The sequence below is a fragment of the Elephas maximus genome, chromosome 11 (assembly GCF_024166365.1).
Source record: "Elephas maximus indicus isolate mEleMax1 chromosome 11, mEleMax1 primary haplotype, whole genome shotgun sequence".
Classification (NCBI taxonomy): domain Eukaryota; kingdom Metazoa; phylum Chordata; class Mammalia; order Proboscidea; family Elephantidae; genus Elephas; species Elephas maximus.
Window position 1 is genome coordinate 114,170,701 of NC_064829.1, and position 12,388 is coordinate 114,183,088.

The 12,388-nt window shown below is 54.3% G+C and overlaps 1 protein-coding gene across 1 annotated transcript; it reads left to right on the forward strand.

Moving 5' to 3' along the window:
- Nucleotides 1-210: 210 nt before the first annotated feature.
- USF2 (upstream transcription factor 2, c-fos interacting) lies at nt 211-12,109 on the forward strand. The gene is made up of 10 exons (XM_049900668.1): nt 211-295; nt 561-607; nt 723-841; nt 981-1,181; nt 1,572-1,722; nt 1,845-1,932; nt 2,226-2,284; nt 10,996-11,090; nt 11,246-11,374; nt 11,470-12,109. Exons 1-10 carry the CDS (start codon nt 234-236, stop codon nt 11,557-11,559), a joined length of 1,041 nt encoding a protein of 346 aa, XP_049756625.1. The 5' UTR covers nt 211-233; the 3' UTR covers nt 11,560-12,109.
- Nucleotides 12,110-12,388: the final 279 nt, after the last annotated feature.

The window sequence follows — 12,388 nt, forward strand, 5'->3', positions numbered from 1 at the left end:
CGGCGGCGGCGGGAGCGGCGGCGGCGGCGGCATCGCCTCCTCACATGACCCCACTGTTTGTCCCCGTGATCAGCGCGAGCGGCTCCCGTGTCTCCTCCGTCCCCTCCTGCCGCGCGGCGTGAGCGCCGGGGTAGGGGCCCCCCCTGCCCCCCCGCCCCTTCCCCCCCCTCCCCTCCCCTCCCCTCCCCTCCCCTCCCCCCCGGGCCCCGGGCCCCCCCCGCCCCCACCCCCCCATGGACATGCTGGACCCGGGTCTGGACCCCGCTGCCTCGGCCACCGCTGCCGCCGCCGCCAGGTAAGGGCGCCAGGCGGGCCCGCGCCCCGCGCGCCCGGGCCCCGGCCCTTCGGCCTGGTGGCCGGGCCGCCATGATCCCGAGTGGCCGCTGGGCCCAGCTCAAAATGGAGGCCGCGAGGGAGGGGTACCCGGCGCCCCGCACTCCGGCCCCCGGCCCGAGGGGCGCCCCCCGCCCCGGAGCGCGCCGGGCGGCGTGGAGGCCCTGCACCTGAGCGGAGGGGCGGGGGCGGACGGCCCTGACCCCGCTTCCCCCGACCCCCTGCAGCCACGACAAGGGACCCGAAGCAGAAGAGGCTGTCGAGCTGCAGGAAGGTGAGTGCGCGCGGGCCCGCTGGGGCTGCGGCTGGCGCCCGCCCGGGGACGGGGGACGGGGCGCCCTGGCCCGGCCCGCGCTGACCACCCCCTGCCCTCCTCCGACCGAGTCCAGGCGGGGACGGCCCTGGGGCGGAGGAGCAGACGGCAGTGGCCATCGCCAGCGTCCAGCAGGCGGCGTTCGGCGACCACAACATCCAGTACCAGTTCCGCACAGAGAATAATGGAGGACAGGTGAGGCATGGGCCGGGAGCCGGGTGGGCAGGCGGATGGGCGGGCAGGCTGATAGGTGAGCCCAGAGCTGGGAGGGGGCTTGGGCCTGGCCCCCTGCCCAAGCCCCAGGCAGGCCTCGCTGTTGTGCCGCCCCCTGCAGGTGACATACCGTGTAGTCCAGGTGACTGATGGTCAGCTGGATGGCCAGGGGGACGCTGCTGGCGCGGTCAGTGTGGTGTCTACGGCTGCCTTCACGGGGGGTCAGCAGGCTGTGACCCAGGTGGGTGTGGACGGGGCGGCTCAGCGCCCGGGCCCCACCGCTGCTTCTGTGCCCCCAGGTCCTGCAGCACCCTTTCCTCTGGTAGGTACCCAGCAGCCCCTGGGGCGTGGAGAGGGATACTAGGTTTGGGAGTCCCAGGGGGTGGGGCAAATGGGACACAGGTGCTACCTTCAGGTCATCTGGGGTCAAATTCCTGTTATGCAAGGCGAAACCTGGGGCAAGATCCTCAGTCCAGGCCTCAAGCTTTTTCCACTAAAATGGGCTTGATGGTAACAGGATAGTCTCTTGTCTCAGCAAGTGCTTGCTGAGTATCTGCCAAGTGCCAGGACTCTCTGGACGCATGGGACAGAGTGGCACACACAGATGTTCCTCGTCAACACAGAAGGCATAGCAAACATCAGATACACCTACAGGGGGCTGGGAAGGGGGCAGTAGAGATAGTTACGGGTGACCTCTGTATCCTATACCCAGGCTGTAATCCAAAACCCCTTCAGTAATGGTGGCAGCCCGGCAGCCGAGGCTGTCAGTGGGGAGGCACGGTTTGCCTATTTCCCAGCCTCCAGCGTGGGAGATACTACGGCTGTGTCGGTACAGACCACAGACCAGAGCTTGCAGGCCGGAGGTAAGGGGAGAAAGGGGCCAGGACAGAGGGCCAAGGGGGACAGCAGTCCTAGCAGGGAAGGAAGCCCCCAGCCAGTGCCAGTTTTGCTCTACCTGTGACACTAACCGCTACTTTTCCTGCAGGCCAATTCTACGTCATGATGACCCCCCAGGATGTGCTTCAGACAGGAACACAGAGGACGATTGCACCCCGGACACACCCCTATTCCCCGTACGTACAGGAGCTTTGCTCCCAGGGCCAGGGGATCCTGGGAGGGCCCGAGGTTGGGCCTAGTGGAAAAGAAGGCTTTCTGGGCTGGGACCTGGGCAGTTTAGCACACAGCAGGCACTTGATGTATCTGTTTTATTTTTGCTTCTGTTGTGTAAGTAAAGAGAACTTCCTTTCTTTTCTTTCTCTGAATCCAGATCGATCTTACAAAGGTAATTTTTAAGTCTGATGGCTTAACGAGTACTCGGGTAAATAAGACCTGAGATGTCACGTGCCGGTTTTTTTTGTTTTTCCAGGAAAATTGATGGAACCAGAACGCCCCGGGACGAGAGAAGGAGAGCTCAGCACAATGAAGGTAAGGACCAGGTGGGGCTCCTGTGCCGGGCCAGGCCACCGCCCATGCAGGCATCGTCAGTCCTGGTATTTGGAGGCACAAAGAGGGAAGCAACTCTAGCCCATTCCTGGGCACACAGGTGCCGGACGGCTGTTTGTTGAATGCCACCAGGGAGATAGAAAGTGAACGGGAAGGGTGTCGACCTCATAGAAACAGTTCGGCAGGGGGCGTGAACTGGAATCGGCCAGGTTTTGTCATGCCTGGCCGGTGATTTGGAATTAACGGCCAATATCCCGAATGGGAGATTTCTTACTTACATACGGATTTTGTGCTCCCCTTGAAATATTGGGTGACTAGGTTCCCTGAGACCCACCTTTGCATAGGGCAGCCACTGCAGGTGTGGAGTGCTCCTCCTGGGGTGTGAGCCCCACCAAGGCTGCCTGAGAGGGTCTGGTCGGCAGCTGTTTAGCCCATCCTCATCCCACCACCTGCCTGGCACCCAGAGGCTGTGCTTGTTGGATGGGGAGCAAGCCCGAGGGAACTGCTTCTGGCCGACCAAGGCCAGAGATGTGCCCTTCCCAGAAACACCAGATCCCAGCCTGAGTTCGTTGTAGCTGGCAAAGGTTCCCCTAGTCCCACATCAGTCCTTACAGCCGCATGCAAGGGCCAGAGGGACACTTCACACCCAAGCACCCGTCATTCAGCAAATATTTACTAACGTGGATTCCGGGCTGAGTAGCTTGTGTCCTGTGCCAGGTCTGGAGCCTGATCCGAAGTGTTTGGGGATTTTGGAAGAGCGGGGACTTGTTTCTGACCGGTAGGGAGGTTAGGTGAAGCATCCTCAGGGAAGTGGTCTTTGGAAGTGCCTGTCAGGCAGAGGGGAGCACAGGTTGGAGGGGGAAGGCAGAGTGGAGCCAGGTTGCTGCAGCTGCCGCTGGTTTGCTCGTGGCAGAGGGTGTGAGGGCGGCGAGGGTTGGCCTGTGAAGTTGTGTTTTAGGCAGAGCTTTGAACTGGTTCATTCTGGTTCCAACTTTTACCGAGAATTTGTATTTTCATTCTAGATATGCTGAATCAGAATCTATGTTTTAACAAGATTCTCGTGTGATAAATTTTGAGAACTAGTCAGAATTGATCCCTAACCAGCAGCATTCAACCCTGTAGCTGTGGAGTCCGTCCCAGCTCCTAGTGACCCCACAGAACAGAGTAGAACTGCCCCACAGGGTTTCCAAGGCTGTAAATCTTTACAGAAGCAGACTGTCACATCTTTCTCCTGTGGAATGGCTGGTAGGTTCAAACGGCCAACCTTTCCAGCCGAGTGTGGTGTAGTGGTCAAGAGCTACGGCTGCTAGCCAAAAGGTCGGCAGTTCAAATCCACCAGCCACCCCTTGGAAACTCTATGGGGCAGTTCTGTGAGGTGCTATAGGGTTGCTATGAGTTGGAATCGACTCCACGGCAGTGGGTTAGCTCTGGGTTATGTGAGGATTCAGTGAAAGAGTACATGCAGAGGGCTGAGTACCAAGTTCAGCAGGCAGTGGGTTTTGGTTTGGGAACTTGTTAGCAATGCAAATTAGCAGAACGGGTTGGAAGCCCTGGTTTTAGGCAGCTCACTGAGCTCAGATGCAGTGGCTAACAGGACTGAAGAATCAGGATTTCATGAATCTGGGTTTCACGCTGGAGTTAGGTGGGCCTCGTGGGAGAACGGTCAAGGGGGAGAGCTGGTTAGAAGGGAAGAAGGTGAGCCTGGGCCTGGTTTTGGGTAGGGTGAGTCTGAGGCTGGTGCCCACACTCACTGGCTGTATGATCGTAGGCTGGTCCTTAACTCCGCACCTGTTTGTTTCTTTGTAAACTGATGTTGACACAGCTACCTTGGAGGCTCCTAGTGGGTTTCAGTGAGTTGTGACATGTGAGGCTCTTAGCAGAGGTATGGTGTGCCGGGTAGAAACAATGCAGTAAACCTATCTGGTGGTATCATCCAGCCCGCCCCGCCCCCCGCCCGCCCGCCCCCTATCTGCGTTAATCCACTTGCACATGGTCTTGAATCTTTCTCGTTCTATAAAAACAATCTTTTAATTAGCCTGGCTCTTTCCCTCCAGGTATATCCTGCCCCTCTTCCTCTCCTAACCTGCAGAATGTTTGACCTACCATCTGCCCATCTGCCCTGTATGCTCGGCAGGCTGGCTCATTTCTCTGCCAGACGGCTCTGTTTAAGGTCATCTAGTGATGACTTCATTGCCAAATCCACTGGCTTCCTTTCCTGTCAGAGCTCCAAGCATCTAACCCTGCCCTTTCCCCTCCTTGCGGGAATGTTCCTCGCTGCTCTGCCCTCTCTGATTCTCCTGTGCGCTTTGCTTCTTCCTGGCCTGCCCTGCAAAGCAAGGCTTCCCAAACTTTCCTGGAAAGCTCGTTAAATATCAACCTCTGTCCAGGACTCTTTCCAGGAGGTTCTGGCAGAGTAGGTCGGGGGAAGGCCCGGGAATCTGGATTTTCAACAGGCCCTCAGGTGATTCTTCAGTGTGCGTGAGTCTGAGAAAGTACTTTGGCTCTTGGTGTTTCTTAAGGTCTGGCCACCTCCTCTGTCAGTCTCAGAAATGTGAAACCATAAGCCCAGGGATGACCCTCCAGGCTCTTGTCAGTATCCCCAAAACACTATCCCTAACTGCAGGTGTTGGTCATTTTTTTGGAGTGAGGGGGCCTGTTAGTTTTCTCTGGAAGAGGGCACGTGACCCACAAAACGGGAAGAACTGCTTCACAGGGTCCTCGGGCGTCCCGTACCACCCGGGCGCTGGTAATGCTCAAAGCTCCATTTTTCTCTTTCTAACTCCAGACCCATATTTTGAACCCATTCAAAATCTCCATCCCTGGATGAGACACCTCAGACCCAACTTATTCAAAACTAAACGTGCCGTCTTCCCTCGCATGCATCACTTCTCTCCTCCTGAAAGGCACTCCTTTGCAAGTACCCAAGGCAGAAACGAAAGCCAGAGCCATCTTCAGCTTCGCTCTCTCCTCTTTGCCTCACATCTGCAGACCTCAGGATGTGTGCTGTTGTGGCTTTCAGATCCCCTTCCTTTTCTCCTTTTTCTCTTCCCCAGTGATCCTGGGTACTGGCAGGAGCACAGAGCACTTGGTGTGGCAGAAAGGGGAGTTGTGGGCTACCAGTGAACTGGGACATGTGTGTCCGGTGTGAGTGAAGGGCAGCCCTTGCTCAGGGCCAGCTCATTGTCAGAATTGGGGCCCACTGTTGCCGCAACTTCTGAGAAACCAGAAGTCTAGATCTGTATGTGAAATCTGGTCTTTAAGGGCTGGATTGAATTGCTTTTTCTGTCTTATTGGTTTCCACTTTTAATATTACTAATGGTTGCTGTGAGTCAGAATTGACTCAATGGCAAGGGTTTGGTTTTCTTTTTTTTGGTTTGCTACATACTATGGTTTTAATTTGCCAGATTTTTTTTCCCCCAGCTTTTAAAAGTGACTTTAAGCCTCAATTTTTTTTCTAATAACAAGCCTTTATAGTTGTAAATTTCTCTCTAACACTTAGCTGCCTCCCATTGGAATATGTTGTGTTTTCATTGACATTCAGATCAAAATATTTTCCAGTTTTTCTGTGGCTTTGTTGATCCGTGGGTTGTGTAGAAGCGTATTGCTTAATTTCCAAATATTTGTGCATTTTCTGGATTTTTTTTTGTTACTGATTTTGATTTATTTCAATTCTGTGGTGGTCAGAGAACCTACTCTGCGGGATTTCAGTCTTTTGGTATTTACAGATACCTGTATGGCCATGGAGCAATGGTGGTGCAAACAGTTAAGCGCTCAACTGCTAATACAGATTGGCTGTTTGAACTCACCCGTGGCTCCACAGGAGGAAGAACTGGCGATCTGCTTCCGTAACAATTACAGCTAAGAGAACTCCACGGGGCAGTTCTCTGCCGTCGCACGGGGTCGCTACGGGTCGGAATCTTTGATGGCACCTAACAACAGCAGCATTTTACAGCCGATGGTCTGTCTTGGTGAAGGGTGTGTGTTCTGCTGCTGGTGGGTAGAACGTTCCATGACCTTCTGTTAGGTCACGTGGTTGATGGTGTTCACGTTTTCTCTACAGGTAGTCCCTGACTCAACCGGGTTTTGTTTCTATGACTCCATTGTAAGCTAGTTCTGTTATAAGTCGACCACCTCTTTTTTTTTTTTTTTTAGTTTTTATCATCATTCTTTTTTTATCATCAGTCCCTATAAATCCAATCCCTTTGTCTTTGGGGGTTGGAAAAATTACATATAAATTTACAGATATAATTTAACGCAAATGTAAAAGAAGTACACAAGTCATAAAAATTTACTGACGAAGAAGAGTTGAACAACATTGGCGTTTTGTCAGCTGCAGTAATAACTCCACTTGTGGAAGGTTCTGGACCATCTGGATCATCCCTGGGAATGGGGATAGCATTTCTAGTCAGAAAATTAGTGAGAATTGCCTGTATGGTCCTTCTCTTTTTTCTTCATATATTTTATGGAGACATCTCATTGCTTCCCAAGTCTGCCTATTGGCTTTAACAAAACAAAACAAAAAACCAGATGGTCATAAGTGTGGTTTATTGTAACCCAAACATGTTATAAGTTGGTGATTACCTATATCCCCATTTTCATGTACTTGTTTTGTTAGAAAACCCTCGTGGCTCAGTGGTTAAGTGCTACAGCGGCTAACCCAAAGGTCAGCAGTTCGAATCCACCAGCCACTCCTTGTAAACCCTATGGGGCAGTTCTCCTCTATCCTGTAGGGTCCCTATGAGTCGGAATTGACTCAACGGCAATGGGTTTGGTTCTGTTTTTGTTTTGTCAATTATTGAAAGAGGAGTGTTGAAGTCTCTAACTTTATTGGCAGAATTATCTATTTCTCCCTTCAGTTCTGGCAGGTTTTGCCTCTAAGCTGTGTTTTGAAAGTTACGTGGGTATAACTGAAGCACTTCTGTGGAAGACATGTAACCTTGGTCGTAATGCATCTTTCTCCATTTCAAATGTACCGTATTGGCCTTCGTAAACCACAGGCCTGCCCACGTTGCCACCCGCCTTAATGAAGGCCCTGGATTCCTAAAGCACAAGGTCCGGGCCCGTCAGCGTGACGTTCAAGGCCTTGACAGCGCATTTTCACAGGCTCTCGTTTCCCTCCCCCGCCTCGCCCACCACACATACCCCAAGTGTACTTTCCTGTCCCCATTTCTGGGATCTTGGCACCTATCTGTCTGATATCCTTGCTCCAAGGAAGCAGCCCAAATGTTTCCTCTCTGAGCCTTTCTCTGAAGGTAATTCCCTCACACCCCGATCCCCATACAGAAATCATTGCTCTACCCCTGCCATTCCCTGGTCCCTTTGCATGTTATTGGTTAGAGCACGCACCCTGCGGTGCGAGTATGTCTGCTCGCCAGCCTTTCATAGTGGTGTTGGGAGCACCAGAGGACGGAGGCTGGGACCCATCCCGCTGTTGGCACAGACGTTGTGGTGTGCCGTGTACCCAGCAGGGCAGGCAGATGATTGGTAAGGAGCAAGTGCAGGGGGAGGAGACACACCTCCCCTCCCTGTCCCTGCCCACGATGGCTTGGGATGAGGATGGAGCCAACCTGCGGCACGGTGCCCAAGCTCATGAAGACTGAACTGCAGGAAGGTAGAGAAAGAAGTTGAAAAGCCGTCTGCCATAGACTTCCTCAGCTGAAATGTTGGGAATGGAGCGTGCTGCCAAGGGAGGTGGTGGGCAGTGCAGCCAGGCCTGGGTGGGACTCTCAATGCTGCTGCTTCTGTTGGGAAGTAACTTCACCCGTCTGACAACGGAGTTCCTGAAGACTGAGAACCTGGCCATCCTTGATGGTTCACCACAATAGTGATGGTGCTCCAGGTGTGTAGCACTCAATGAGCCAAGGGCTGGGCCAGGAGGAAGCTTAGTACTTGGAGTCCTGGTGGGTGTAGTGCTTAAAGAGCTATGGCTGCTAACCAAAATGTCAGCAGTTCAAATCCACCAAGCGCTGCTTGGAAACCCTGTGGGCAGTTCTGCTCTGTCCTATAGGTTCGCCATGAGTTGGAATTGATATGACGGCAACGGGTTTGGGTTTTTTGGGAGGTTTTTGGAAGAAAGAGGAAGGTGAAAGGGGCCAGGGAGGAGGGAAATCCAGGTGGAGGGCCGTGTCACCCAGGCCATTGCGAGGGGGCACTTGGAGGTGGGGAGGAGCTGGCCAGTAGGAAGGGGATGAAACCAACTAGTGAGAAAAGATACCGGGATTTGCCTGTTAGCGGGTCATGAGTGTCCTTTGAGGGAATGGCAGGGTTTGGAGTAGAGCAGAGGCATAGCGAGGTGGGGGCAGAAGGGGTGCAAGTCCAAGGAGGCACCAGACAAGCATGGGATGCTACTCCGAGGTACCACAAACATGAAAGGCACTTGACTGAGGCAGCAGCATAAGAGGGGGAAAGCATTGCTGCTGACTCATCAATGTCCATTCATCTTGAAACTGGGGGCGGGACACAACTTAGAGATTGCCCCAGAGGAAGTGCGGGCCCGAGGGTGAGGAGTAAGGAGCTCACCCCTCTTGTCTCACTCCTACCTGAAACCACCCCCACCCCAATCTCTCATCACTACCGCCCAGCCCTAGAAAATGCCCCTTTGCCCTCCTTCCCAAATCCCACCTAGATGTAGGCCCAGGCCCCTGCCAGCCCTGTGGGACCTGGTGGGTTTCTTCTCTCCACAAGGGTCTCCTTCAGGAGCCGTCCGGCAGGAGAACTAGGGGGTGTGGGGCAGAGGTGAGGGAGCAGCTGGGCTTGCTGTTGCTGCCCACCCTGAGTGCCGTGTGTGCCCTGAATGCTGTGTGCCTGGAAGGTAGCGAAGGGCTGAGACAGCCTTGCTTCATTAGCCCTGAACCAGGGTCTCAGGCTCTGATGTGAACAGACCCAGGCAGTGTCACCAGGATGTGGCATGGGCCAGAGGAAGGGAGCATGCACCCTGCCTGAAGGGAGGAAGCTGCCACTCGGCCCAGCTGAGGTAGCTTGATGGAGATTATAGAGTTTAGTCAAGTAAAGTCACAAATCTGGGTACTTCTCTTGGTTTGTCATCACTGGTCTCCAGGGTAGGGTTCATATTGGCCCTTGTGGGGCCAGACCTAGAGCCACCAGTGCCAGTCTGGGGAACTGGCACTTGATGCTGAGGCACCTGGGAAGGATTTTAAGTAGGGGTAAGACCTGGTTGGACTTCGGTTTTAAAGATGAGGAAAAAATAAAATCAAGGTGCTAAGAGCTTTGGGGAGACCAAGGACTATGGGGACCAAACTTGAGGGGCTAAAGAGAACTAGAGAGCAGGCAGTCAGGTCTGTATGGTGGGCTACTGCCTGTTCTTGCCTACTGTGATCAAGTGACGTCTGAACTCACCTCGTTTCACAGGGAGGGATGAGAATCAAGACCAGCACAAAGCTGAGTCCTGTGAGGCGGAGGTCAGACATACCTCCCTCCACTGTCAACTTTTTCACCTTTCGTGACACCAGCTGTTCTCCCCACGGCACTCTCTACTTCTCTGCTGGGTTCGATAATTTGTTGCAACGGCCACACAACTCACAGACCGTACTCAGGATTCTGTGGTTTATTGGGGAAGTAACAGGCTGCAATTCAGGATCAGGATCAACTTGGAAACAAGAGGATACAGCTCAGGAGACAGGATACAATTCTTTAATCAGGGCAGTTTCCAACCATGACAGCTCTCAGCTTCTCGGCCGTGCCCACAGGCAGGCCCTTCTTCTGGGCCTGCGGCCACCGGGCCTCACTGTCCCTGGCATCTGTCCTGCTTGGGCAAGTGTTACAGACCTTTAGCTCTGCTGACACATGCCTAGGGGCACCCCACTCTGCCAGCAAGCCTCCTGCCCGCATGTGCTCAGCTCTCTTGCTCTATGGGTTGGTAAGCCTACTGCGACTGTCTGGCACCGTCTCCAGTGTTACAGCTGTTTTCCAGTGTTACAGCTGTTTATGTCTTCTGGGCCTAGGAGTTTCTCAGTGCAGGGACCCTGGGTCTGATGGACATACTCTGCTCCAGACCTTTCTTGATAGTAGTGAGGTCCCCCTCAACCTCTGTGCGATTGGTCCTTTTAAGCCTAGCAGGATGGCAAAACTGACCAACCCCCTCAGTAGACACAGAGTCGCCTAATTTGCATAGTAAACTGACCAGTCTCTGCAAGCTGTGTAAAATAGACTAATCACAGGGCAGGCTGTGGCCCATCCACTTATTTTGGGCAGAATTATAAACCCAAGGTCAGAAAGGCCACATAGAAGAGAAACCCATTGGAATGTACCTCCCAAACTATGTGCCCAGCATAGCCAGAAGTCCATTTTTTATGCCAATTATTATGGCAAATTTTCCAATTTTTAAATGCTGGCTCAATTTGTTTTAATTTTTAAAAACATGCTGGGCAGGCCAGCAAAACACACCTACAGTCCCCAGCTTTGATTTCTGCCCTAGAGGTGTGTGGGGAGTTTGTGGGTCAGGATTTTTGTGTTCCTCTGGAAAAGGAATATGAAGTGGGCACAGAAGCCAGGCTGCCTGGGGTCGAATCTTGGCCCTGCCTCTCACTAGCTGTACGATTTGGGACGGGGCCTGCGCGTGCCCCGGTGTGCTGAGGCCTGGCAGCACCCTCCCCCGGAGGTAAATGGCTTAGCAGCGTGCCAGGCACGCAGTGAGCGCTGGAAGCACAGCCGTCCTGTTGCTGTCGTCCCCACAGTGGAGCGGAGGCGGAGGGACAAGATCAACAACTGGATCGTCCAGCTTTCAAAAATCATTCCAGACTGTAACGCAGACAATAGCAAGACGGGAGCGGTGAGTGCCCCCTGAACCTCAGTTGCTGCTGTAGGCCCAGCTCCCCAACCCTGTCTCGGAAGACCACCTGCCCGCCAGGCGCAGGAGTTGTCCTGGGTGGTCGGGGGGCAGGGGCTGGTGGTGAGTGCCCACTCTGCTGCTCTTTCCCACCCCAGAGTAAAGGAGGGATTCTGTCCAAGGCCTGCGACTACATCCGGGAGCTACGCCAGACAAACCAGCGCATGCAGGAGACCTTCAAGGAGGCTGAGCGGCTGCAGGTGGACAACGAGCTCTTGAGGCAACAGGTGAGTGCCAGGACCTGGGGCTGGGCGGGGGGCTGGAAGCCCCTGAGACACAAGGAGGCAGCCTGCTCCCTCGCACCCTCTTGTGTGTCTACCAGATAGAGGAGCTGAAGAATGAGAACGCCCTGCTTCGAGCCCAGCTGCAGCAACACAACCTAGAAATGGTGAGCGAGAGCACCCGGCAGTGACGTCCAGCCCACCGTGCAAACAGGAGCCTCCGCTGGGCCCTCTGCTGCCCCCTTCCCCAGCCCTTAGCACAGAGAGGGACAGATGCCCCTCCCCCAGCTGCGTTTTTTTATAGTAGATTTTTAACAAAAACGGGGAGAAATGATGCATTTCTGTGGATACAGCACCCATCGCCCACCTCAACTTGGAACCGACATCCCCACCATCTGTCTGTCTGTCTCCCGTCTCTCAGCCCCCACTAAGCCCTGGCACATCTGTCCTGCCTGGAGGCAAGAGGGAAGGGGACGGGGCCCCGCCAAATCCCGCTGCCTCCTTGGTCTCTAGAGGTGCTGAGACAAGGTGCTCATGGGAAGGCGGGGGGCCTTTGGGGGGGTCCTCCCCAGGCCTGGACCTAAGCAGGGAGGCCATGTCCCACCCCCACCTCTTGTTTCTGGATCCCCCCTCCCCTTTGGGTGTGTGTGTTTTAATTTTCTTTATGGAAAAATGGACAAAAAAAAAAAAAAAAATAGAGAGGTATTTAACTGCAATAAACTGGCCCCATGTGGCCCCTGCCTTGTCTGTCTGTCCATCTCATGGGTGGGCCGGCTGAGGCCTGCGGAGCTCCGTGCGGGCAGGCTTCAGCTCTCATGTTCACAACTGCATGCCAGTCCCTGTACCCTGTACCACCCAGACCCAGTCCGTTGGTTGGATGGAGGAATGAAGGAATGAATGTCCTCTTTGAGGCCCCAGGTGTGCATATGCGAGGGCGGGGTCAAGGACAAGTCCCATGATGTTGGGGGGGAAGCTGGGGTCTCCCATGTCAGCAGTTCTTAACATCAGACCTGGCTCCTG

Bases quoted from the DNA above. Each gene is read 5' to 3' on its own strand.
- USF2 (XM_049900668.1), top strand. From the start codon at position 234: ATGGACATGCTGGACCCGGGTCTGGACCCCGCTGCCTCGGCCACCGCT. The intron at 1,933-2,225 runs GTACGTACAGGA...TTGTTTTTCCAG, and splicing joins CGGACACACCCCTATTCCCC to GAAAATTGATGGAACCAGAA. The intron at 2,285-10,995 runs GTAAGGACCAGG...TCGTCCCCACAG, and splicing joins GAGAGCTCAGCACAATGAAG to TGGAGCGGAGGCGGAGGGAC.